This window comes from Stigmatopora nigra, chromosome 14 (genome assembly GCF_051989575.1).
Source record: "Stigmatopora nigra isolate UIUO_SnigA chromosome 14, RoL_Snig_1.1, whole genome shotgun sequence".
NCBI classification, from domain to species: Eukaryota; Metazoa; Chordata; class Actinopteri; order Syngnathiformes; family Syngnathidae; genus Stigmatopora; species Stigmatopora nigra.
Genome location: NC_135521.1, coordinates 8,428,362 through 8,456,216, shown reverse-complemented (window position 1 = coordinate 8,456,216; position 27,855 = coordinate 8,428,362). Strand labels below are relative to the sequence as shown.

The 27,855-nt window shown below is 42.0% G+C and overlaps 1 protein-coding gene across 2 annotated transcripts; it reads left to right on the top strand.

Annotated features, from left to right (window-relative positions):
- The first annotated feature begins 4,383 nt into the window (after nt 1-4,383).
- Nucleotides 4,384-27,855, top strand: ankrd50 (ankyrin repeat domain 50). 2 transcript variants are annotated; one of them, XM_077733058.1, is made up of 5 exons: nt 4,384-4,692; nt 6,231-6,428; nt 6,502-7,163; nt 14,769-15,001; nt 23,082-27,855. In XM_077733058.1, the coding sequence occupies exons 3-5, from the start codon at nt 6,667-6,669 to the stop codon at nt 26,582-26,584; spliced, it is 4,233 nt and encodes a 1,410-aa protein (XP_077589184.1). In that variant the 5' UTR covers nt 4,384-4,692; nt 6,231-6,428; nt 6,502-6,666; the 3' UTR covers nt 26,585-27,855. The 2 variants fall into 2 exon arrangements, with proteins under 2 accessions (XP_077589184.1, XP_077589183.1); XM_077733057.1 differs by having other exon boundaries at nt 6,231-7,163.

Below are 27,855 nucleotides of genomic sequence, written 5' to 3'. Positions count from 1 at the left end.
CGTGTATTGAGGGTTTCAACCTATCAATACACAATGACATTTTATGACAAAACATTGATTGAAACATATTCATGAATGCCAATAAGTGTGATTGTACTGTAGTTGGCACACAAAAATGCAACACCCAAGTGAGGATCAGGACCAATTGACTAATTCTGATGAATGTTAGCAAAGGCCCATTTATTTGCCATTGGGTGCATTGTGCGTAAATCTCACCGATCAACATCAGCAAAGGATAAAATTGATGGATACTTGGAAAGATGATTCAGTGCGATTATTGTGCGGTATCTACAGATAGATTTCACTGATCAAAGAAGCAAATTCTGGATTGTTAGCTGTCTCACAAGGATTCTGTGGTAGCCTGCACATGTGGTGTGTTAAACCATTCACTGTCAGCCGTTTCCAAAGCAACCAAACACATATTTCCAGCCATTTTGGAGCATTCTAATGGATTTTCCAAAACCAACAGACTTTTATATTCTATAATTATATATATATATATACACACACACAGTTTACCAAATGAAAGAATAGACTCCCTTCTATCCTTTCATTTATTAATTTTTTGTTGTCTATCGTGACCTCACATAACTTAACTCTTTGGTTGCCATTGACATTACCCTCAGTTGAAATTGACATCAGTAGATATATTAAATATGAATTTTACCACCCTAACATTGACTAGGTCACCTAAGCTGGCATTCAATCATTTAAGCAAATATAACTTTCTAATATGTATCCACTGTAGTGACCACTGTCACTGAATAAGTTAAAAAATACGTCTTTACCAGAGGATACTGGGTCAAAATAAATTCTAGATAGCATCAACAACTCTGCTTCGACAAACAATTTGGGCAGACCCGATAAATTGGCCCCGTGTTTCTTTTGTATGACTTAAATGTAGCGCAAAACCAAGCATTATGATGCGATTGCACGGCACCTGTACGCCGAACACTTAACCGTCTTTCCACCCCCACGGTGGTCGTTAAGCCACCAAATTGGGGGAGAAAAATTAACAGCCTCAGCATAGTGTGCAGTGAACTTTGACCCCCTCCTGCCAGGGCACGCTTGAGTACGTGTGTATGGGGGGGGGATATGTGTGTGACAGCATTAGGGGTTAAGCAAAGAATGCATGAAGGCTGCTGCTATACCTCACATAATTGGACCATTTGTTGCAAGGTCACGCCAGAACGGCAACAACAACCCCCACAAATAAATAAATAAAAAACAATGCTGGCTAGATTTTGATACTACTTTCTTATTCTTTGTATGAAGAAGCATTTGGGGGAAATAAATCATAGATTTTATAGCTAGATTTAGATGTATGGGTCAAAATATTGTTCTAGTTTGCGCGTGAAAATCTGCGGAATTCAAAAATAATAATAATTGCTGTTGTCGAAGAATAGTAAAGTTCAAAATGGTAGTGTAGCGATGTTTTAGTTCCTTAATTTGACTTTGAAGGACATTTTTGATTGAAAAGGCAAATACGAGTATGAATAAAGGAAAATTGCAGGGCGACTAAGAGGAAGTAGAAGCTGCAGGAAGGATGAACATGGCCCTCATTGACTTTATAGCCCGTGCAAACACAAAGTGTGTCCTCAGCTGAGTTTTTGTTTCTTAAACAAGCATCTTAGCCATAAAGGCACAGAAGGGAGCTCAGTCTCCAAACAACAGGAAGCATTGTTGAGTGCAGGTCCGCAAATGCAGAAAACAATTACAAACAACAGTTCCTTAAAAGAAATGAATTGACATGCTATGTTCACCCACCTATCAATCAATATTTATTTACCAAAAAAACAACCCTGACTGTGTGGGGGTTCACTCTTGAAAGACATCAGGAAAACAACCTAATATGACCAGGCATATTTGTTATGAAATTATTTGTAATACCAAAACACTGCGAAACATTGTGGTTATGAATGAAGAAACTTACATATTTTCTGTGTCACTTTTGGCCAGATTGAAATTTTTAACTCACATTGGAAAAAAAAAAGTAAAACAACACTTGAATAACATCAATTTTACCACAATCTTTAGCCGCGAGAAAAAAAGTAAATTTTTAAAATCTATTTAACGTTCTTGTCACAGCATGACTTTCTTACAAAAATATAATGTCATTCCATAATTAAATTATTCATTGAGCTTGAAAGCAAATTGCGTCTTTTTTTTTCCCCCCAAACACATTTCAGAGTCTACTCTGAATTATTTTTTTTAACAGAAATGTCTGTACTTTAGCCACCTCTCCACACACGCAAAACACTCATGCCTCCTCATGGGACATAAATATTTCAGAGTTGTTGTTAGTTCCAGTCTACTGGCTTTGGACAAGCCCGCAGCTGAGCAACAGAATACACTTTCCGGACTACAATGTCACAAGTTCACAACTTGTTTAGACTAAATACGTGAAAGCGATCCGACTTCTGTTTTAAATGTTTGCACGCTAAGTGCGAATCTTGTCGTTCATCCATGCAAAATAAAAGCATGATGCTCCCAGGGGCATTTAGAACTCGATATGCACACACATACAACAGCATCTATCTTCACACCCAGAGGTAAAAACATGATATAAATAGAAAACTACATCCATAGTGCACATAAAAAACACATTCCTAGACTTTAAATGTGCTTTCCAAAGCAGCAAGAATAAATATAACCTAGTCTGACGAGGTAACATTCCTTACTCTTACATCAAATATTACATAAGTTGCAGAAATGTTTCATTACAGACATAAAGATGTTTAAATATGGTTTAGTTTCCGCAATGGTAAAAAAACATGTTTGATTGATCATGATCACTCAATGCAGACATTCCCAGTTTGTATAAGGACATATATAGTATTTACAATTACTAGACTAAAACAAACTTTAGTATTAAAGTCTAGGCTATAACAACCAACATAGCGGAATTCATCACATTAGATAGCCTTTTCTTATTTTAAAAACATGTATATATACAAAGCTTCCTAGGTTGATTTCACACAAATTGATGACAAACCTTCCCGACACAAACACTGTGATTGGTTTGTTGCCATATTAGATTTGATGTGCCGTCTAGAGCTGACATCCATTAGGAAATAATCCATTCATCAATTAGGCGGGTGAAAATAATGCATCAAAAATACTAAGCGGGCGTGTGAATTTGACAAAAAGGAAGGCAGTCCCTGTGGCAGCACCATTTGTCAAAGAGTCATAAAACTGTCCAAAATTCATCTCAAGTTTCTAACAAGTCTTTTTTTTCTTTTCTTGGCATCATGTTTCGCTTTCAAAGTTTGTGCAATCGCTCATTCACGTCGGGGATCAGTCAAAGTTTTTAATCTGTCCTGAGGACACTGAGCTTGGAGGCCTTGTCAGATATGACGCAGAAAAATTCTGTTTTTTTAGCAATATGGTGCATGAATTATGTTTTTTGTTCTCCCCAACCCTTACGGGGTATTCGTTTAACTCATTGACCAATTACACTGCACTTTTGTTGGAATGCGGCAGCACACTTGATCAGCCATCATCCCTGTGGTATATTATTACTCCATTATCTTTGTGGCTAGTGAAATATTGATTTTTTTTTCCCTTTTCGCTCGTCTTTGTGTTGAATTTTAAAATGCGATGGTTTGATTCCTCTGGGATGCTAAGAAGAATGATGTGCAAGCCTCCCTTTTTAACGATTCTCTTGTTCTATGCTTGTGAGCAGTTGTTTAAAAAAAGTCTGTCTATGCATAAATAATACATATACTATGTAAAATATGAAATATATTGCAGAATATTTGTTTAATTATATATAGTATGTATGTCATGTTACATAAGTCATTCTTTTATGCTTATTCTCATAAAGATCTTGGGGTGCTGGAGCCTAACCGAGCTTCATATGGACTGTAAGTGAGAAACACTGATTTGATTGCCAGTTAATCACATGGAAAACAGTGAAAAGTTTGTTTCCTTGTTAATTTGGGTAGTTACAGGTTACATGTTGATTTTGGGTGACTTTTGAACACATTTTGGCGCATTTTGGGGTCACTTCCGATACTTTTGAATCATGCTGATTTTATATTATGGGCCTTTTAAGTAACTTTTGTCAAATTTGGACGTTTTTGGCAGAAATATAGACATTTGTGAACACTGTTTCTTTTGTAACATGTAAATTGTGTGAATTGAATTTAAAATGTAAAAACAAATGTAAATGTTGTACCATTTGAAATGAATGGTTCTCTTTTGCCACAACTGTAAATGACAGGTGCATTTTTGGAACGTTTGTTAGTTTGAACGTTGTATTATGCCGTTAAAATAAGGACGCACTGAAGCCGGGGGAAAAAGACAACACCTCCCAGAATGCCCTGAGGTCCGCGCGTGTGTTTTGCATGCAATGGACTACAAATGTTGGAGCGTGTTTGGGAGGCGGAGAGTCGCAGTCGGCTCGCCGGGGGAGCTGTGTGTATGTATCGGCCGGGCAGCAGGAGGAGCCCGCACCGACCGCTGAGAGCGAGGCGAAGGCGACGACAAGAAAAGAGAGGAAGGGCTAGGGAGGAAGAGGCGAAAAAAAGAAAAAAGAGAGCCGATTCAAAGAAAGACGCGAATGCTGCACGGATGACAAAAATTGGAGCGCCGATGGTCGAAAGGCTGCTGAAGTTTGTTGCTTGAAACATGGACAGACGGGCTGTCGACTAGGGACAAAAACACGGGACTGGGAGACATCGATGAGAGGTGAGCGAACGTTTCTGGGTTCAAACAGCAGCCGGGGCGACGCGGATGGAAGGGAGGAAGGAAGGGAAGGGAAGGAAAGAGAAGAGAAGGGAAGGGAAGGACGGGGGGCGGGGGACCCCCACATCTGGCTTTGTGGAAGTTCGCACGACGGCGTTATGCATCTGCAGCCGATGGTTTTGGGTTGTTGTTGTGCGGATCTCTTGCAATCTGTAGCTCCCCCACTCCCAAAATGAGGTGTAATAACAGGGCTATAAAGGGGCTATTGCTGGCCATACTAAAGACTTGAGCCTTTTTATCTTTTTAGAACATATCTGACCATTCACTAGACTTAGGCAAGTCATCCGTTCCAGGAGTGGTGGGCAACATAGGGCTTGTGGACCATTCATGGTTTAGAAGAATGTTTGAGTTGGCTTAGGTTCTAGAAGCAAATGTCTGCAAATGCGAGTTTTTGACAGATTGGCTGTGATACTGACAAAAAATGTTTATTTTTCCATTCAGAAATTATTTTTCTCTAAAGAATAGTGTAGGATAACTTCCTAACCTGTGTATAAATATATAATGAATCTTAAATGAACTTTACATCCCCAATTTAATGAAAAGCGAGAACACAATGTTCTAATGATCCTTTTGAATTGACATCTGCCCTGTAGGCAAAATGTTAATAACATGATTATAGAGACGAGCCTAATGCAATCATCCATTGGACCTCCTACAACTGCAACTATACTGAAATGTAACATTCTTGTTATATTGCAGAGTAACTAAATAATCACATGTGTGCAGGTTAAGTCCACAAACAGATTTTGCCCCATTTTGGACTTTGCAGCTGAGTGTGGATGTGAGCTGTTTGGGATTTAAAGGCCCAAAGGAAGGAGGGAAGGAAAGGGGATGGACGGGGGTGTCACAGTAGACATGGACCATAGAAACTATTAAGGTTGCTTGCCAAAGAACTCCGTTTGTTGTGAGCCAGGCATGGCTGTTTGCAGTGGAACAGCAGGGAGAGTGGGGGTTATGGGTTGGGGGAAGACACTATAACAGCAAGAATCACACATCATGTTTAAACTGCTGGCTTTTCACGTGGTGGTGGTGGTGCTGGCTGCAATCAATACTTTGATCTGACATGTGCCATGTCCAATTAATCGCTCTTGGTTTAAACTGCCATTTCAGTCAGTTCAATTTTTCTTGTGTTGCCCTAAATCATCAAAAGATTTCAAAGAGCCTCACAGGCAAACAATTCTAGATTTCAAGCAAACGTCTTGTTAACAAGAGCAATAGAAGAGAATGTGTTACTTATGACTGATCTAGAACTGATCATCATGTCTAAAAACCTGAAATTCACAACTAAACCTTCCCCATGAAAATATGTCTTAGACTTAAAGTCAGAAATGTCTGTTAATGTCAATTTGGAAGTAATCTTAATTCATGCATCAAGGAAAAGCATGCAGTTTCAGATTTACTTAGTTTTGACACAATAGCTATCAATCAAAAAACATCACCATACTGTATTAACAAATGATTTGCTTCTGTTTGTTTTCCAGACAATATTGGACAATGATTCCGTCTGTGCAAGTGATGGAAACACTACGTTAGGTGGCCACTGTGAAAATACGCAAGTGGCCTGCATGGCTAAACGTGTCGAAGCTGTCAGCCGGTACGCTCGGGAGCGCCATGCTAAAGCAGGGCGAGAATAACAACCAGGAGCGCTTAAGTCATGTAGAGGGAAAACGCTGGAAAAAGTTGGTGGAAAATCTTGTTTTTAAGCCTCATTTTTGATCCTCCACTTTTTTTATTATTATTATTTTGACCCAGATACTTCAGCAAGAGACTTCAATTTTGGCCAAACACATCTAAATGCAACCTACTTTCCTGTGAATAATAATGGATGGAATTCACTGTCTGGCATAGTGAGGATGTGAGCAACAGAAGGATGGAAGTTGTGTGAAGAGAAGGACTAGTTGGAACCAGCTAAGCACAATGGCTCACACCAGTTTGCTGCAGGGGAAACGATTTTACTGCCGGGAATGGGTCTTTCAAAAGATCCAGCATTGCCTTCAGGAGAAAAGCAGCAACCTGAGCGGTGTGACCAGCACGCCCGGTAAGCAACCTCCAGGCAGTGGAGTGGCCAACCCAAACAGCTTGACTTCAACCTCTGCGAAAAGCCGAAATTCCTGGGGGGTGTTGCTAGTTGGCGGTCCGGGTAGTGGCAAAACGGCCCTCCTCACGGAGTTGCTTTGGCCCACGTCGACGCAGGGAGCTCAACGAGGACTGCACCAGCGGGGCCTAGCCTTCCACTTCTGCCGGGCAGATGACTCGGATACGCTGTGCGTCGCGGACTTCATCCGCGGCCTGGTGGCGCAGATCTGCCAAAGCGGCTTGGTACCAGGGTACGCGGAAAAGGTGCGCGATCCGGCCGTGCAGGTCACACTGCAGCCAGGCGAGTGTGAGAGGAACCCCACGGAGGCATTCAAAAGGTAAAGGTGGATTTCATACAAGTCTACTACTAATGTCCTTGTTTTTTGGACAGACATTGCTCTGTTGTGAAGAAAAACGGGGTCAAAATGTTAGTTTGACCACTATCTAACCCATCCTCTTCTTCCAGGTGATGTTTAGAAAATTGCTTTTTCCTCCAAATGTACAATTGCACAAGCAACCCTTCCCCCTGCCACCTAGTTTTCACCTTCTGACCCTGATGCCCCCCTCCCCCATTTTTTTAACTGCCACTCACAACACCTCATCAGCTTCACTGCATGTCATACTTGCATGGGTTCCCCCCTCCTCCCCCCATTTGGCATTCCGGGTGAATATTTCTGAGTCATTTGAGTGGGCCTCTACTAACAAGTTCACTGGTTGATGTGAGTGATGACATGATCTTATGATTGCTGGTCCACAATAGATAAGTCCATAAGTTAGTGTCTAGCCTGGTGTACTGTACAGTTCTGGCGGTGTATACGACTGTGTTAGTTGTTAAGCCACCTGTTGACGTTTGTTGCACCATCTAAAAATCCCACGCACAAATTGTGTGGGAAAGTAGGTCAAGGCAAGGTAAAGCATTTTTTAAACACTCAGCCGTGTCAACACACCTTCCCCCAACCTCACACCTTTCCTCACAGGGAAGGGCTTGTCATCTGGTCATAATCAAAAGGCATCAGTTTACCTCCAACTTTGACTTAAATTTGCCCCCCTCCACTCTATCGTCAAAAAAAAAATGGGTTACGGATGGGACCGAAATAGTCTGAACCCAAACAGGACGCACTACTTGGCACATTCAAACTGCTTTGCTGCAGACAGTCTGTTGCCAATATGGAGCCAGTGTTCTTTGACATTTTGACCCCCAAGGACTATGGGTACGTTTACACTAAAATAACAGTTTAAAAAAGTTTCACATTCACATACTAGACGTGCAATAAATGACTGACAGGGCTGACACTTATGGCAGATCAGTAGCCCTCTTTGTGGCTTTCAATTTGATGCATGTAAGACATGGTACTCCAATGGGAAAACATAAGTGTGGAAAGTGCACACTTTGCTTAAAAATTGATATTGTTTGTGTCCTGTTTTAACAGACTACAATTTTCCGCATCGACTCATTTGTGTTTTCAGGGCCCAAAATGCCAGTAAATATATAAACAGCCAAATTAACATCTTTTTGAGAGATTGTTTTCAGTTAACGGTGAGTTGGATAAAGAGGCCCTTCAGCTTAAAAGAGGTCTTCACAGAGGGTTTACTATTCAACTATTGAGCAAAGTATTATCATATGCAAATTAACATCAATCTCAGCAGCATCATGACGTCAAGAGTTTAGGAGAAGAGGACTGCATTTGACAATTGAAAAGAGAAGCAACCGTGGTCCTGCGGTTCTATTATTGTGGTTCTCGGCTTACAAAAGTACACACGAGGTTAACGCAAAACAAAAATGTTGATGTTTTTAACACTTTTGGTTAATTTTCAATGTAAATTGCCATACATAATGTTATCACTCAATATAATGGGACTGTGAGTTATATCGACGAAATAAAGGGACGGGAGCAAAACTTTGTTTTTCATGCATGATAGGCCTTGGGGTAAAAATGGACAAGGGGGAGCGCTTGTTTTGACGGCACACACTTGCAAGGCTACTCAGTAAAAAGTTATACAGGCTGCATTTGGTTAGCTGTATTGTTAAACAATCGTTTTTTTCTTTTTAGGAGCTTTACGCTTCTACCAACCCCCGTCCAGTTGTGAGTTTCAGCCAGTGAGTGCATGCGAGAGGCCCCTGCCAAATTCTTTGACCTAGTCAAAGGCAAACAAGTCTGTTTGTTGATAGTAATCGCCAGTCGTGTGTTAATGCAGTGAAACTGGTTCAGACATGGGTTGACGTACAAGCCGATCGCTGCTTTCTTCGTCGTGTCCGCCTGAGAGCAGGCCAGACTTGAGGCATTTTGAGTCCAGATTTGAACGCTATGTTTGTCCAGTCTGTGCACATTTGCAATGTACTTGCACATTTCTCTTGTAAATGTTGTATTCTAGCTATTTGTTTCTCTGGTACTCTTTTACTCAATGAGTTAGGTGTCAGTTAGATGATTGGTGTATAGCAGCTTTGTGCCGTTTCAGCAGATAGTTGCTCAATGCTGACTCACAAGTCATCAAACACAGAAAGAAATATTTAGAAGTTGTCTTTTCAAATGATACAAAACTGATAGATGATGAAAGTGGAGGAAATGTGATAGATATGATGGGATAATTGCTATTTTACTGCTGCCTTTGCTCTTCTATTTCCTCATAACTTTCTGCCTAAAGTTGAAATCGCACTTTGTCACATTATGCAAGACTGCTATAGTGCAACTGTATGTAAAATAATGAAATAAAAATCGAACTACCCGTGGGAATATAGCACATGGGTTTCCTAAATTTTACTTTTTAAATTCCTTAAATAGAAATCAGTTTTTCAACCGTGTTTCCTAGCAATATGGAGCACATAGAAGTTACAAGGGATTTACAAGACAGACAAAATGACCTTAAGCCAAATACAATAAATACCTAAAAATGTAAATGCTATGTGGAAAAAAAATATTCAACTTGTTTTGGCTACATTTCAGAGCCCACTACTCTGACTACTACACTTTAAGCTTGTCCCGTGAGGGGATGTCACGTCGAATCAACATTTTCCATTTCACCCTGTCCATTGCATCATTCTCCCCTTCACCAGTCACTTTCATTTCTTCCACCCTGAAAAGGCTTACGAGTATGTCACAACCGTGACCGTAAACAAAACCACAACCAGAAGCAGTAAACTACGTCAACAATGAGAAACACAAAATAAAACGCCAACAATACTAACAACACTAATCATTCAATCGTTGCCATTGCCAACAGGAAAAGTCCAATTCATTCAAACATAACATGAAACAATGAATATTCCCTCATTCGCCCCTCCCAGTCAAAATAGATTGGACAAGTGAGTTAACGTAGTAGACACTAATCTAGTGGAAAAATCCTATAGCAATCTATTGGTTCCTTTTAATCACCAGTGTCACCTTTTTAAAATGATATATCACCTTATTGGTCTATTGCCACAATTCTGGTCATTATGTGCAATGTTTTGACTGCCTTTTTTTCTGTTAAATGTTTGCGTAATGAGCAATTCGACTGATCTAGGCCTTCCAACATGCCTTTTCCTTCAGGACAAAAGAGATGGCTTCAAAGAAAGGGGGACACGGGGAATTAACGCAGTCATGTGGGCTCACAAATTCCAGCACTTTTGTTTTTTTGCTGATGTGCCAAAAGTGTTTAGTAGTTGTGACCTTATCTGGCTCAGTGCTTGGACTCAATTCAACTTCTACTGCAGTCCCCATGATGATTTGCTATCGATTGCAATATGGAACCAAATGTTTAAAATCCCACAGTTAGGATATGATATACTTGCAAAAAAATAGATTTTTAGATTGATTTTATATTTCTTGGGACTTCATTAAACACTCATGGCTGATATTTTCCAATTGAGGTGCTGATATTATGCATCAATTCACACCGTAGTTATCTAAATAAAAGTAACAGAACAAAAAAAATTGTTGAAAAACGCATGAGCGTCAAAGAGCCAAAAATGAGGAAAAAACATCCGACATGTTTCCTCTTGGGCAATTGTAGGGAAATTGGCCATGTCACAAGTTTTATTGCAGACTCTAAACATATTTCAAAGCCAGGCAGGTTTCATTTTCAGCTAAACTAAACAAGGAGCACTTTTAATGGGCAGGCGTGGGCGCTTTGTTCATTTCTTTTCCACTCCTATGTTGACTTCTTGACTGGGCAGCACTACATTTTGAGGTTTAAAACTAAAGCTGGCAGCACCTTTCATGCGGTGCACGGTAGCAGAAGATTTGCTCAGAATTAGGACCACATTTTAGCAAGCAACTACAAAAAAAAGGGTCCTATATCCATCCACCCCCTCTCTTGTGACACATCAACTCTAGTGGAGCAGAAGAGGAGAAACGGCAGCAGCAACAGCGCAATGATGATTCAGCACTCTGTGGCTGGCCTCGGTCTCAACATTACTGGCAAATATTGTTTGAGTGTTTCATAAATAAAGCTCATAAATGTAGTGTATAGGAGTTTAGTCGTCTTCAGAATGCACAAGACTAAATGAAGACCTCTAACTTGAGAAGAATGTTTTTTTTTCTTTTCTTATATGCAAAGTGAAACTTCTGACAACTACCTTCAATGACTTTAGTCTTCTTAAAGTCACTGATCTCGACTACAGATGGTAGGCTAATCCAGACTTGGCAAGAAACTTTACCGGCCACTCCAAATAGTGCGCCTGGTTTGCAGAGATTCCCACATGCCAGAGTGTCGACAGGGAATCAGGCAGAGGTCGGGGTGAGTTAAAGGGGGATGAAATTTCAGATTCAGTTGGCAGTGTTGGGTAGCTCATCAGGAATGCTCACCACGCGTGGACTAGGAAGCGCTTGAGGGATTTGTGGTAGTTATCTAAGGCATGTGTGGTTGTTAAAGGAGAAGCACGTGTCCATGATTGGAAATCATTAATAGGCATCACAGATTATTATTATACAGCGGTAGTAATGGCAAACAAGTTTCCACAGGCACAATTAGCCAGCATTTTACATGCAACTTCAGTTTGACCTACTGGACAGTGAGAAGCTACCAGTTTGAGATGGACACCATTCCAACCCCCAATAGTGTCTCCACAGAAATAAAAACAATGCAGTCATTTGTAGATAACTACTTGTGTGACGGATTCAATCAGGACAACATAACACAGAATTTTAAAAGATCCCCAGAGATGGATAATAGATATTCAAGGTAGCTTTTTCCTTAAAAAAAAAAAAAAAAGGCCAACCATAGATTGTTCAAATTTCTCAATCATGATAAAATAGCATAAGCAATTACCTAATAATAAGACAAATCTTACTATTTGTTACTATATATGGATTATAAAAAAAACTTAAAAATACACTCTGCAACATTCACTCTGGTAGAACAAATTCACACAGCCTAGGCTACATAGGAGTTTATGTTAAGTGACACATGGTGCTGCCTTTCTCACACAGGGTACAAATTTGATTTGCAACCTGTCTCAAGCCTGGAAAAAAATGGGCAGGTTGTGGGCATTTGATGTATAAACTATGTCATGCGAGTGACTAACTGTGGCCACATGAAGAATGAAGAAGCCAAAAGTCATCTTTTCTCCAGCATTTGCCTCAGAATAATGGGCAATTGATTGAAATCCTAAGATATAAAATCAGCCCTTGTGTGGATAAGCCAAAAGTCAGTCAGATCTGTGATAAGAGCTTTGCTTATCCTCCATCTATTCTTCGTTTTTCAGAACTAAAACAAATTATGCGGACAACGCTCTTAATAGTCTAGGCCAAATTTACCTATTTTCCTCATCTGTTTTATATCTCCTGGTCAGGGTCAATCTTGTAAAGTAATTTCAACAGGCCTTCTGATGAGTTGGTTTATTGCTTGTAGCTGCCTTAACCTTGCAGCTACATCAAATTTCCCAGAACAGCGCGCAAGTGCAACATGACAGATGGTGAGTGCATTAAATGTCTTTCACACCAGGTCTTCTGTAAAACTCTTGGCATTAACTTGGGCATATGTTGAGGACTAGAGCGAGAGGCACACATTTGAAACACGCTCTGCAAAGTGGCTTTTGTTGCGCTTACTTTGCCCCCTAATATCCCACAGAGTTGTCTTTTTGTCTGTAGCTCCTGTTTTTTTGACTCTTTGACAACCCAAAAAGTAGCTGAATTGCACGACAACAATGGTCCTTTGTGCAGCCCACTTGCTGTCACTGTGGATTTGATTGTCCCGGTAGGCAACACAGACACGGCCATTCACGCCCAGTCATCACCGAGCATGGACATTCCTTTTGGCAAGGCTCCCAGATGGCACTGCAGGTTCTCCGCGGGCTGCGGCCATCAGGAGAGATTAGCCGCGGAAGGCCGAGTAAGACCACAAAGAAGAAGGGAAAATCGTCTTAAGTGTGTTAGGAGATTTGCAAAAAGCGTGCCGCAATGGGTAGATGTTTTAGTTTTGCCTTGGTAGGACACTTTCTGGACAAGAAAGCACATCTCACACAAGAAACAAAAAATGTCAGAAAAGGTATAGATACTAAAATAATTCTCTGAGACGAAAGGTTTTAGCAAATAATCATTTTCAGGTCAATTAGATAATATCAGAGAATTTCTCATGGGAAATTAGTGCGCCCTGAGAAGCCATTTTTTGAGATCATTTGTTGAGAAAACGGGACATCAGTGCATCAGTGTTCAGGATTCTTTGGTATATACAACTTTCAAATCATATTGACTATTTCACCTCACATTTCTCAAGCATAATGTGTACTCAAATGATTCCCAACAGACAATATCGCAAATGAAACCGCTTTGTATCAAGTTCTGTTCTCATTTGCCGTTTTACCGTTGCAAAAAGAGTGCACGTCAACCTCGGAAGGAGAATCATTCGCGCGATTGCACGTTTGAGGGTAAAGGAATATCTCCGCCTTTCCTCTGCTCAAACATTTTATAGCCAATTGATTTGTTGAAGCATAACTTTAAATGCCTTATTAACGTGTCTCGTGTTTGAAATGCCACCACCCTGAACTCTTTAGATCTTTTATCGTTGGCTATTAAGTCAGAAGTAATTTAACGAGTCTCAGCAATTTTACCCATCTGACACTCGCGGTGCTCACACATGAACAGAGACGCTCAAACAAGACTCTGCAGAGCTCGAATGTGTGTGTTGACCGCTGCGGTTCACTTAGCATTCATGTGTGATATTAGCAGTGGACCTTACAGATTCCATGTCTGGCTAGCAGCTTGCCGTTGCTGGATTGTCTTATGTGGCATTTAAACAGCCAACTCATTAGAAACAATCTAACACCTGAGTCCGCAAAATTATATTTTGACACAAAGATCATATCACACACTGCCTAACAAGTTGGTCAGCAGCCTGCAAAAAAACACTAAAACCAATTGAAACAATTTATAGGCAGCCTTTGAAAGTATTGGACAGAAATCCAAAAACAGCACCACTGTCAGAATTATTAAAGAAACATAAACGCCTGAACTAGAACAATACTGTTAAATATGCAGACGCCACCTTAGTCTACAAAACCTTCCAACACAAAGCCCCTCCTCCACTGCAAGATTTTGCACAAAAAAATCCAATGCATCAACAAGGACTGGCTCTAGAGGCGACTGTGTAGTTCCCTTCATAAAGTGTGCTTTCAGCCAAAGCACATTCTCTGTCCAAATCACACATTCTCCTAGAACTTAATACCAATTATTAAACGTGAACTCCTGTCTCTGAATCTCTTCAGCAATCATCTTAAAGCCTGGCTGTTAGACGAACAAAATTGCGATCATGATGACGCTGTCTAAAATTGTGCTACGTGTATGTGTCTGGTGTGCAGCATTATACAATATTACATATTAATAAAAGCATCCCAAGACATTCGCTCACAGGCCAGTGCAAGAAGGCCCGGTAAACTATGAATGTGTCCTGCTGTAAGCCAAAATTATGTGTAGTGAACTTAATTGGTGCATATTTAAAGCCCAGCTTCCTACCTTTTTGTATTGCAGATGCGTGCTCTTGCCTCTCCTGAGCGCCAAGCCGCCACCACAGGCTCTCTTCCTGCTGGTGGATTCTGTGGATGAGGGGAGCCAACTAGGTGAGACTGAGCAGAGGTCACCACCCGGTTCCCCAAGAACCATCGCCGAGCTCCTCGCCAGCCATCACGAGTTCCTGCCGCCATGGTTTCTTCTCATTTGCTCTGCAAGAAGACAAAACAAGGCTGTTACTAAACTATTCACAGGTAAAAAAAAAAGTCCTTACAGTATAATTACTACTTGTAACAAATGCATCATGATTGGTTTCTTTGAAAAATTCACACATTTTTAATCATATTTTGCATTCCTAACGTATAACGTTTTACAAATCAGACACACTGTACTATACAACACAAGTTGTGGGGCAAAAGATACGGCTTGTAGTGTGAAAATGACAATAAATTAAATAAATTTTGTGTTTACAAAAGTATACCTGGGTAAATTTGATTCAGCGGTTCACTAAGAACCATTTACTTTTTTTATAGAGGAATGTTAGGGAAAAATAGGATTGTTTCAATAAAATGTGATTAAACAGGATTATGAAAAAGTCCGTTATTAAGCAGATTAAGTTTTAAAATAAAACCCCACCAAATTGTAATCATTTTTGCCCTGAAAAGTCACTTGATGCCAAGACTGATCAAATAATATGTTGAGCATCTGGTTGTGCCAAAAGACATGGAGGTTGGCGGTGTGGTGCTCGCCTGGTGTCCCGTGACACCAGCTGCTGTTATCTTGTCAGGCCAGCAGCCACCCTCCCATTAATCAATGCACATATCTGTCTCCCCTCAAGATTACCAGGTCGTTTTTGTGAGATGAAACTGAATTAATGGCAGTTTTATATCAAGAGTAATGCCCCATTTTGCATATTTTATTTTATTTTGGTTTAAAGTACCTCGCTTAACATTGTGAAAATGCTTGGCTTCCAGGGTGACAATTTGCAGTGTATTGTGTCAGACCAAATAATTGGCTGCCAAGCTGTACAAAAGGAAGTGGCGGAGAAATTTGTCTCTTGTCTTGCTACCACAATGCTTGATTTGGATGCCTCTTTGGTTACTATGCCATTACAATCAGAGTATCGTAAAAGGTCGGACCCAAGAAATCTAAATCAGTGTGTGATGTGACCTGGATGAAGTCTACATGGTTTGTTATTTGATTGCAATTGCTTTTCCAAGTCAAACCACACTGCAAACCATATGCTCTTTTTGGATATGTGTGATTAAACCATTCTTTGCCTGGGCTAAAGGGTATAGATATTAATATTAACCATTTTTTATGATTGTCTACTCCTGTAGGCGCTGTGGTGCCTCGTTTAGTTTTCTTTGACGTTGTGCACTGGCGCGTTTCTATGTAGCCTACAATAGCCTTAGCTTTTCTCCTTTGACTATGCTTTTAGCAGCACTTTTTGTTTTGTCTCGATTCAGTCTTCCGCTTTGAGTTGACTACAATAAGAATTACTTTCCTTCTTGGAGACATGCACACAAACAAAATAGTGTAACCCATTTTTCATGGGCTGCCTCTGTTTACTTGCATTAGAGGTACATTAGTCATTGACCACTGTACAGAGTCTAAAATAGAGCGCATAAGTAGAGCAAATCCTTGAGTTGTTTCCACAAAACTGATTTTGTGCACAAGTCGTAAAGAATTGATAAAGAATGTAAAACAATGAAAGAAACACATGAAAAAGACAAGAACAGTACAATTTGCCTACAAATGTTGGTTGAAATGGTCCATGTTTTAAAGTTTTAAGGCAAACCTTTATGCATCTCCTCCAGAAAATGTTTTTTAAGAAGTTGGTCTATTTGGGGTTGACGGAGGTTTGAGGTTTGCGGCCAAATTTCGTGTAAAAGACTTCACCATAAGACTGTGACCATAAGACTACTTGTGAGGAGAAGTGCAGTGGTCTTTTGAGGAGTTTGACACACAATAACAGGCATTAAGTGGAATTGACATTTCCTGACGGAGATGACTCTTTCCCCACCTTCCCAGGGGAGCAACTCTGGATTCGTCTTTCTTTGCTCAACTCTTATTCCTTGTGTCCATCTCAGGCTCTGGAATGCACTCTGGGAACTTTTCAGCACCTCAGAGACCATAGCAGGAAGAGGGCTTTTCTGAGTCCTGCAGCAGAATGCCTCACTCGCATCCGCTCAGTTGTGAACAAAGACACTTCTGTTTTTGACGATGAGGGTGAAAATTCAGATCGCTCTGGGCTCGCGTGTTATGATCACTGGTTTATGATAAAGGCCTAGACTTCTCCTGTGTCAAGATTGGAACCATCCGATTGAAAGAAAAGGGGAAGAAAAACACTGTATGGCAGATCTACAGAGATAATGCTTATTTTCTAGAGCACCCCAACCATTCCACAAACTAGTGCAGTGCTACTGTACAGCCATGGTGGGGGCAGTGGAGTGGAAACACTTAGGCAGCAATTTTGGTTAGAAGCTGGGTAGAGAGATCGCAGGGGCAGAAGGCAGAGCTAAGAAGAGGGTTGCATTAAGGGGGGACATGTGAGTCAGGCTTGCAAATGAGACAGCTTTTGAAATACAGATCCTTAAAAATCAGTGGGTGTGAGATTTTTTTGTGTGTGTGTCAGTGAATCCAGTGCAATTACTTGGGATACTCCCTACTCTTGAAATTTTCTTTGAGTCTGTAGTACTTTGAACATCCCAGGTTGAAGTCATGGACTGCAAATATACTGTTCTCTAGCTTTTCTCCTGATAATTTTCTATATCTCAATAGACAGAGCCCACCTGTAACATTTGTCTTTGATATTGGAATCACTAACTTTCTGACTGCAATTTGTTGGCGCAGTAAAGATAATCTCAACAAACAATCAACCGGTTTAGAAAAGTAAATCAAGAGAATCATTTTCAGTGCTGGATATTAATAAGAACCGTTTGCAATTCCTTTTACATGAGGGCATTACAGCTATTCATTTTTACAGCGAATTCAATGAGGTTAATTTCCCCATTCGGAACATCCATCATTTGCTTTGTTACGCCAATTTGATTCCTTCACAAACTTTGAATTAGCCACACATTCATATTCACATTAAACAGCCCCTCCACCATCACTACCACCACATCCCCTGCAGTAATGAATCACAGCTGTAATTAACTCTGCGATAGTCCTGGCGCAGGCAGAGGAATGCGAATCAAAGCATGTGGCCGCTTTAAGAAGACCACTCATCTTGTGAGGCATGAAGGGGGTGGGCTTCTGAGATGACACAGTTTGGGTTGTTTGACCTAAACTTATCAGGTGGTCTTCCAAAACGTCATGCTTTATAGCTCCCCTTAGTCATCCCAAGCAAAAGACGGTAAAAGTCCCGATCTACAGTACTGTACAATGAAAGCAACATGTGACTCCGGCTTGATTGTTCTGTCCGAAGGAACTTATTTAGCCCACCCTGGCAATGACGTGAATCACAGCCTTCACCTCACTGTGCCCGCAACCGTTAATGGTGCGTTCTTTCTGCCCAGCTGCCAAGAGACGCAACTGATTTACTGCCAACAATTACAAAGTAGAAGAGTCTGTTTAAAGCACCACTGCCTCTCTCAAAGCTGTCCTTTGTCATGGAGCCCCACACCGAAATTCAAGCAAACCATCACTGGGGAAAAAAAAGGTCCACGGCATTTTTAAAATCTCCCTGCATATACATTCATATTCGTGAATTTAACATGTTTTGCTACCTATCTCATTTGGAGGTCTAGGCAAGGGCTGCTGGCACGCTGACAACACAAATAGTCATAAAGCAGTGAGCTTGTTTTACTTCTTCTGGACTGCAGGAATTCTAACTTATGAGAGACAACGATCCTTTTGATCAACTGTAATTTACTTGTCTGGATGATGGGGATCTACCAATGCCAAAAGATACATAAAAATAAATGTAGCACTTGGTGAATTACTGTAGAAAATCTGAAGATAATCTTGGGAAATGGCAGTAAAGGGAAATTACATTACATGGACCCTTTCTTATTCTCAATTCTCTTTGGTCGCACTATAATAAGATGCTTGATTTTCGCCCAATGCGACCTAAGTGTGGATAAATGGTCAGAAAATGAATGAATGAATTAGTTTAGTATGTGTGTGTCTTGGTTTACAGATTAAAGTAAAAGGCTGTGCAATTCCAAATTGACCAAAGGTATGATAGAACCGTTACAATTTAGCAGTCCCTGAAATGTGCTCATGTCGGCATGTCCGACATGCATATTGACGTTCAAGATTCATGCACGCGACGTCTGTCAGACTCCAAGTCACCTACTACTTAAAATTAGTTTAAGACCAAAATCGTAGCTAAATACAGTAATTTCAGCAACATGCAGTCTGATGGTTGGCTAAATTATAGGTCTCTCTATCGACACTACTGCAGTGACATTGCAGACAAAGATGTGATGCTCTTCGGTATGTGGCATACCTTTGCAAAATACTTAGGGCATTTTTTTCTGTTTCTGCAAGGGCTACTACACTTGTCAGACTATGCTTATAATTAGTACTTAATGAGGCATTAGCATGTATGAATTTAGAGGGAATTCCTGGCACATTGTGCCTGTTCTTGCCCCCATTGCTTTTAAGTCGATCCTATTTAGCTTACGACCTGTTTGCCAGAGATAACTCTTCACTGATTTTGCCCTGCTGCTGACATTTTCTTTGTTTGAAAGAATTTCCTTATAAAAAAAAAGTCTTCCTGATGTTGTTTTTTTTCTGGATAGAATGTATAAAACGTGATGTGTGTATTAGTTGCACAGGAAACATGTGGTTGAATGCTTTAACACTGGGTCAATGGAAAGTCAGTGATTGTATTGATGAACAAAAACCTAAGCTCAAGGTTAGGAAATTTGATCCTACACAAGGTTGAAACTAGCAGCCCACACATAGGCTTTTTCATATCTCATGTGCAAGGTGTTTTTAATATAAATACTACATCAATAGCCATGATTATGCCAATGCTGTCAGCTTACAAATTGGAATCTTGTAACTCAATGATTCCTATCTATGACTAATGTTTAAATGGGGGAGGCAGTCTCAATAATCATTCCGACTGAGCAGGCCATTACAATTCTTGAAAATACTAACTTTTAAAATGGAGCAAGTCTTTTTAGTCTCATGGGTTATTTGATCACTTGACAACCCGCTCAGCTGTGCTGTTGAAAGAATCCACGTGAGATGCGGCGATAACTGTGCAATACGTTAGAGTGGCCAGGTGCACCCGCTTTACAGATCAGTGTCCCGTTGCATGGTAATGAGCCTCTGTCACTCAAAAGTCGTAGGTCAGACCAATAACTGTTCTGTGTGTACCCACACCTTACTTCTCGCTTCAGACCTGTTCGGTTACACCACAACAGGTTTGACAAGAAACGTGTTTGCAATTCAGCAGGAGGCATGTCTGAACTAGAATATAACCTGAGACAAAATTAATTAAAACAATTGCAATTCATTATAATAAAAAACATCTTCTCCAATTGTCTCTTCGTAGCCAGTTAAACGGTGAGCTTGGCAAACAAAATAATATTACTCTCAGTTGAAATAACCATCCGTATCTGCAGTCCCTTCCAGATTTTGGTGATCATATACGTGTTGCAGAGTTTGGCGCTCTGGTGTTCACTGGAGCGGTGCAGCTGTCAAGCAGACTTTGTCGCGCACGGTTTTGCCAGAGCATGGAGGGTTGCCAGGCTTATGTTTCAGTTTTCGTTGCTGATCCACTGACTTAAGACGCGGTCCAACGTACGGAACAAATGGTAGTGGATGATGTGTGACTCTGCACCTTTTCTTTAAATGCTGACCTGTAAGCTCACACCACCACTTTCCACCAACACGCAAGGCCACTGCTTCGTTTGTACATTTGTGGGTGGGGGGGGGGGGGGGGGAGAAATCTCCAAGGCAAACAGTCCCTCTTTTGTACGTGAAGCTGTGTCTCCTGTGGCTGGTATCCAGTTCTGTAACAAGCAGCAGCTGGCTAAGAGGCCTTTTTACTCTGGCGCTGCATCCCTCACGTTGATGAATGTGGCATTTGTTGCTTGTTTCGCTGCCACTATTGTTCGGACCTAAAACCGACCACACAGCTACTACACTCAAAGCTTTGTTTATCAAACAAGATTAAGTTTTTGGTTGGTTTCAATAGCCAAGCCATATTGCATTCATGCATGCTGTATAAGTGGAAACTGTCAGAAATACTGTCTGTGTAGGCGTTGGAGTGAAATTGGCAGCCAACATATTGACCAAAAAAAAAGAATAGTTGATGTCTTTTCAAGGCATATAGTAAGGGCTTTTCAGTTCTCACAGGTCTTGACATGAAGTTAAAACATGCAAAAAATATTTACCGATTGGACTTTTTTTCATACAAATGTTTACTATAATTATAACTTCACTGCTACCTTAATACTTTTCAATGCCTTTGTTTGGTAGTACTTCAAAGGCAAACGTAAGAGGCCAAGGTAGAAAACAACAACTATTTTCTTGTTTTCTTGAGTTGAAAACTTTTTGCGAAACCCTCATCCTTCCCGAGTATTTCAACTCTTCTTTCTGGAAATACAGGGCACACCTGCCCGTGCCTCTTCGGGCAGTTCCAAGTAACTATCCTCACAATTATTATGTCAGTAACCACAGACTGTTTTGCCCGCAGCTGAAAGGCAATTTCGATGAGAAGCTATCGCAGCTAGGAGCATCTCTCCATACTAGACAATGGACTCACACGGGATCCCTCAGTGAATAAAACCAATTAAAATCCACTTCAAGGCAAAACATTACTTTTTCATCTGAGCCCTTTAATGGCCTTTTCCCCTTGACTAAGCTTGTGGCTTTCCCAGCTGGCGCGAACCCAGCATGGCCATAGAAGGCTCATGTCCTGTCCTGAGAGTCTGCAATGTCAGAATCTAACAGTCAGACTAAGTACACCACCAATTCAACCTTCAAAAACTTTCAAAGCCTCAAATGCTTGGACGAAGCAAGATTATTATACCCTCCAGTTTTTGTGACAAGCAATGGTAGGACTAATGAGAAGCAAAAAAAATCCCCATAGTGTGCTGTCACATTGACTATTCACAACTACACAGTCTGCAAGATTTTTTGGGTACTCACGTATATTTCCGAACTTTCGCTATTGTGATTTGATTGATTTTTGGAGTTGGAACTAAAGCAAAAAGTCATGCAGACAAAGACAGACCAGAGAGAGGGGTGGGGGAAGTAAAAGGCGCATGGTGCAATGCTACAATGAACTGAAAGTGGGTTGGGGTCATTGAGTTTTTGTTGTCGTGAGCATTTTCTGTTTAATGAATGGAAGTTTCTAACTGTAAATGTGTCAGTTGAATTCTTGCATACATCTATCCAAAACAAAATAACTCAATTGAAATTATTGTAAGCATTCTATAGAGAAGACAAAACAATTACTATATTAGCAGAGGAGAGGAGTTAGATGACTTGTACTTTGGAACGGCCGCTTTGCTTCACTGGCTCTTTGGGAGTATAATTCCACAAACTTGCTCCAATCCAAACAGTAGCCTAAACTATGGCAGTGGTTTGATTAATTGTACATACTTGTGGTTGAGCTAGATTATTTACAAGTTAGAAGTATTGAAAATGTGAATATATGAGTGTAAATTTAAGTTTCAAATCACAATAACTCTGTGTACACATCGTTCAAGCATTGGAATAAAAAAACAGTCTGGACAGAGTAACAGATGGAATTAAACAATCGTCGAGCTCAAGCTTACTACACTCGTGCTCATATTGATATGATTAGTGCAAGGTGAATAATTCATTGAAGTTCTGAGTATATGAGCATCTCAACTCAATGTTACATGAATTAGACAAAGTGCTGCTTTTAAAAATCAACCTAACATATATACGGTATATAGGTAAAAACAGCCATTTCCACAAAGATACACTATGTCAGAAAATTCCTCAACGATTTCTTTGGGTCACAGTTGCGCCGAGAGAATTGTAAATCAAGGCACACAGAAATGTTCTCTAGAGTGCACTCATCCCACTGATCACAGATTGCTTTAACATGCATGGATGTGCCTCTTGGAAAAAGCCATTGTAGAGCTCTTTTAAGTCTCCAGAAAGTAATTATTCCTAAAGACGTTCATTAAGCCTTGTCTCTCAGCAGAGGGCCTGCGATTGACGCACACTGTGCACAATTAGTGAGACGATGCGTCCCGCGCCCCTCCCATTGTCAGCTCTCTATAGACACAGTCATGTCGTGCTCTTCACCTTTGCACCATATCATAATTGTTTAATTACTACATTTGATGACTTTTTCATTCATCTAAGTATACTTTTTCTTGCACCCAGGATTCCGGAAGATCAGCCTGGATGATCTGCGCAAGGCCTATATCGTCAAGGACGTGCAACAGTATATCCTCCACCGTCTAGATCAGGAGGAGGCCCTGAGGCAGCATCTCACCAAGGAGACAGCAGAGATGCTAAACCAACTCCACATCAAGAGCAGCGGGTGCTTCCTCTACTTGGAGCGAGTGCTGGATGGCGTGGTGGAGAATTTCATCATGCTGCGTGAGATACGTGACATCCCAGGCACGCTCAACGGTCTCTATCTGTGGCTTTGCCAGAGACTGTTTGTCAGGAAACAATTTGCCAAAGTCCAACCCATCCTTAATGTAATCCTGGCTACGTGCAGACCACTCACAATCAAGGAACTGTACCACGCAGTCTGGACTAAAAACACCACCCTGACCATGGAAGAGTTTCAGAAAAAGATGGACATCCTCTCCAAGTTATTGATGGAGGGATTCGGGAGCGCTAAAATCCTTTTCCATTACAGTTTTGCCGAGTGGCTGCTGGATGTAAAGCATTGTACACAAAAGTACCTGTGTAATGCAGCAGAGGGTCATCGTATGTTAGCTATGAGTTACACCTGTCGCGCAAAGCAGCTCAAACCTCATGAAGTGCGGGAATTTGCACTTCACTTGGTAAATTCCAATCTGCAGATGGAGCCGTTCAATCTTGCTCTTTGGATGGTTTGGAATGGCACTCCCACCAGAGACTCTCTGACTGCTTCCATACCAAGAGAGCAGGAGGTTTTGCAACTTTTGGTCAAAGCCGGCGCACACGTGAACAATGAAGATGACCATGCTTCATGCATCGTACAACAGGCCCTGGAGAGAGAGGACTCCATACGGACTTTACTGGACAACGGTGCCTCGGTGAACCAGTGCGACTCCAACTCTAGAACACTACTCTCCAATGCAGCATATAGCGGCAACTTCGATGTTGTGACATTGCTCATCTCCAGAGGAGCCGACATGGAAATGGAAGACAACCAAGGCCAAACAGCGCTCACGCTTGCTGCTAGGCAGGGCCACACCAAAGTGGTCAACTGCCTCATTGGCTACGAGGCCAACATCAACCACACAGATCATGACGGTTGGACGGCACTTCGCTCTGCTGCATGGGGGGGTCACTCAGAGGTAGTGTCTGCTTTGTTGTATGCCGGTGCCAAAGTAGACTGTGCCGATGCTGATGGCAGGACAGCCTTGAGGGCAGCAGCTTGGGGGGGACACGAGGACATAGTACTCAACCTCCTGCAGCATGGAGCAGAAGTAAACAAAGCGGACAACGAGGGAAGGACAGCCCTCATCGCCGCTGGCTACATGGGACACAGGGAGATAGTGGAACACCTTCTGGACCACGGTGCAGAAGTCAACCACGAGGACGTCGATGGCCGGACTGCTCTCTCGGTGGCGGCTCTCTGCATCCCTGCCAGTAAAGGTCATGCCTCTGTGGTGAGTCTTCTCATTGAGAGGGGAGCAGAGGTAGACCACTGCGACAAAGACTGCATGACACCTCTTCTGGTGGCTGGCTATGAAGGACATGTGGATGTTGTAGATCTGCTCCTCGAAGGAGGTGCTGACGTGGACCACACAGACAACAATGGGCGGACGCCTCTACTAGCGGCGGCTTCCATGGGCCATGCATCCGTCGTCAACACATTGCTGTTCTGGGGCGCGGCAGTTGACAGCATCGACAGTGAGGGCAGGACAGTGCTGAGCATCGCGTCGGCTCAGGGCAACGTGGAGGTTGTCCGGACTCTGCTGGACAGAGGTCTGGACGAGAACCACCGTGATGACGCGGGTTGGACACCCCTGCATATGGCATCCTTCGAAGGACACCGGCAAGTGTGCGAAGCCCTAATCGACCAAGGTGCCCGATGCACAGAGGTGGACAACGATGGACGGATACAGTTGATACTGGCCTCGCAAGAGGGACACTATGACTGCGTCCAAATTCTACTGGACAACAAATCTTGCATAGATCAACGAGGCTACGATGGTAGGAATGCGCTCAGGGTGGCAGCACTGGAAGGTCACCGGGACATCGTGGAACTTCTGCTGAGCCACGGTGCCGACATAGACCACAAGGACGCTGATGGACGCCCAACGCTTTATATACTGGCGTTGGAAAATCAGCTAGCGATGTCAGAGTACTTCTTGGAGAACGGTGCAAACGTAGAAGCTTGCGACACAGAGGGCAGGACGGCCCTTCACGTGTCCTGCTGGCAGGGACATTTAGAGACGGTACGGCTGCTCATCAACTACCATGCCGATGTCAACTCCAGCGACAATGAGAAGCGCTCCGCCCTGCAGTCGGCTGCCTGGCAAGGACACACCAAAGTGGTGCAGTTCCTGATAGAAAATGACGCACGGGTCGACCACACGTGTAACCAGGGCGCAACGGCCTTGGGGATTGCCGCCCAGGAGGGGCACATCGATGTGGTCCAGATTCTTCTTGAAAACGGCGCGGAACCAAACCACGCCGACCAATTCGGACGCACTGCAATGAAAGTGGCGGCTAAAGGCGGACACTCAACCATTATCAAGGTCTTAGAAAAGTATGGGGCCACAACTGTAAATGGCAGCAATCCATCACCAGTACACACCATGGATGATAAAATGACAGGGAAAATGCAGTCACTCACCATTAAGTCTAGCAGTTCTGGCAGTACAGGCGCAGGAGACCTCCAGCCGACAGGACGCACTCTCACCAACGGTCCGGTCCATGCATTCAGTTCGCCATCGGAATCCCCCGACTCCACTGTGGATAGACAAAAATTATCACTGTCAAACAATTCACTCAAGAGCTCCCAGAATTCCTCCCTGAGGACTACATCATCTACAGCCACGGCGCAGACTGTTCCCATCGACAGCTTCCATGGCATGACCTTCACTGAACAAATCCAACAGCACTCCCTTCCCCGGAGTCGCAGTAGACAGTCCATCGTGTCACCTTCCTCCACTACAAAATCCATCAACCAGCAGCCACCACCTTCGCCCTCCAACGACTTCGACTGGTCGATGCTGAAGCCTGGGCTCAAGTCCACAAAGGGAACCAAGATCGCAAACGGCATGGCAAACAGCACAGGAGGGCCAGACAAGAAAAAATCTAAGAATACCAGTGCCATGCAAAGCCAGGTCTATGAGTATGAGATGACCCAGTTGGACAAACGACTTGCCCACAATAAATCGGTCGCTAAAGACCCCCACTGCAAGCTGGTGATCGGAAACTCGGTGCAGCAAGACCAGCTCTTCATCCACAAACAGAGCTGCGCTGATAAGAAACGCAATGGCATCATGACCAATCCAAACTACCACCTCCAGGGTCACCAGGTCTTTCTGGGACGGGTGTCAGTTCCTCGCACTGCCCAGAACAGAGGCCACCACCAAGATGTTCTGGAGAGTTACCCTGTCGGAGAAACTGAGCTAAGCCTCAAACAAGCCATCAGACTGCAGATTGAAGGATCCGACCCCAGTTTCAACTACAAAAAGGAGACTCCTTTATAGTTGTTACTGTCAAAGATGGACGCAAATCACTACGCTAATCAGACTTGCATGAAGAATGTTATCCATTTGGGCTGTTTCGTCCCTGAGAAACACTTAAATCTTTCCTGAATGCCGAAGTTCGCAAACATGCCAAAGCAATTGCGTTGGCAAGATATTAAAAAGGAGAAACGTTACTGTGGCGGGCGTGGGTGCCGCCGCCTAAAGGCTTTCTGTGAACTGATACTCAATGTGCCTACATTCTGTTCCAGCCTTCTCCGTGCGAATATATCATTATAATTTAATATAATGCTATTTAATGAAAAAAAAAGAAGTGTATGCACTTTGAAGAGTCACATGAGAGATGTGCTTTTGTTTTATTTACTATGTAAGATCATTCATATCTTAGCCGAAGTCTGTCACTCTTGTTTTTTAATTGTTTGTCGGCCGTGTAGCGTATGAACACCAGGATGTGGCATCTATAGGCTGCCGGTCTTCAAATGTTTCTTTATGTTCTGTGTTAAAAGTAGCCCAGGCAATTTATTACTGCACCTGTTTGTTCAGAGAGTATATTTATACATATGTTTTTTGGGGGTCACTTTTTGATGCGTTCTGTTCTACCACGGTGCTGTTATGTTCCAATAAGTTGCTTGCAGCTATTTTTTCACTTTTGTTATGTTCAAAGTGTTTAATTACAAAAATGATAACAAAGGATTTTTTTTTGTCCCCATGGGATTTTTCTTTTTAAGTTGTGCGTTTATATATAGTATATATATTTTTTGTGAGTGCTTTAGAATATTTAAATAGATTCAGTCTTTTGCATTGGTTTGGTGCTAAATTGAATGCAGTTACGTTGAAATGCTGAAAAAGGGTTGAATGTAAGAGACACAATTACAGCTAATGAGAGGGTTCAGAAGTTACTCTTAAGAGCCAAAGTTTGGGGGTGGGGTCTGTTGGTTAAAATGGGACCTAAAAACACTAAACATCTGTTTGTCATCAAGCCTGCAGTTCTAGGCTGTGACAGGATTTTGCATCATGCGATGCTATTTTTTGCCAGGGACTACAATCATGGCAACCTATTACATGTACAAACCTTTTGTAAGACTTGAAATCAGACAGTTCGGGAAGGAAACAATGGATCCGTTCAACAGCTCGTTTTGTCTTTGTTAGCCATTTTTGTGTGATCCAAACTGTAAATATCTCACAATGTTCTTTAACGTGTATCATATAAAGTGGATTCCACCCCCCATGTATATTAAAAAAAAAAGAACGCTTAATAAACGTAATGGCTTCAA

Bases quoted from the DNA above. Each gene is read 5' to 3' on its own strand.
- ankrd50 (XM_077733058.1), top strand. From the start codon at position 6,667: ATGGCTCACACCAGTTTGCTGCAGGGGAAACGATTTTACTGCCGGGAA. The intron at 7,164-14,768 runs GTAAAGGTGGAT...TTTGTATTGCAG, and splicing joins CCCACGGAGGCATTCAAAAG to ATGCGTGCTCTTGCCTCTCC. The intron at 15,002-23,081 runs GTAAAAAAAAAA...TCTTGCACCCAG, and splicing joins TGTTACTAAACTATTCACAG to GATTCCGGAAGATCAGCCTG.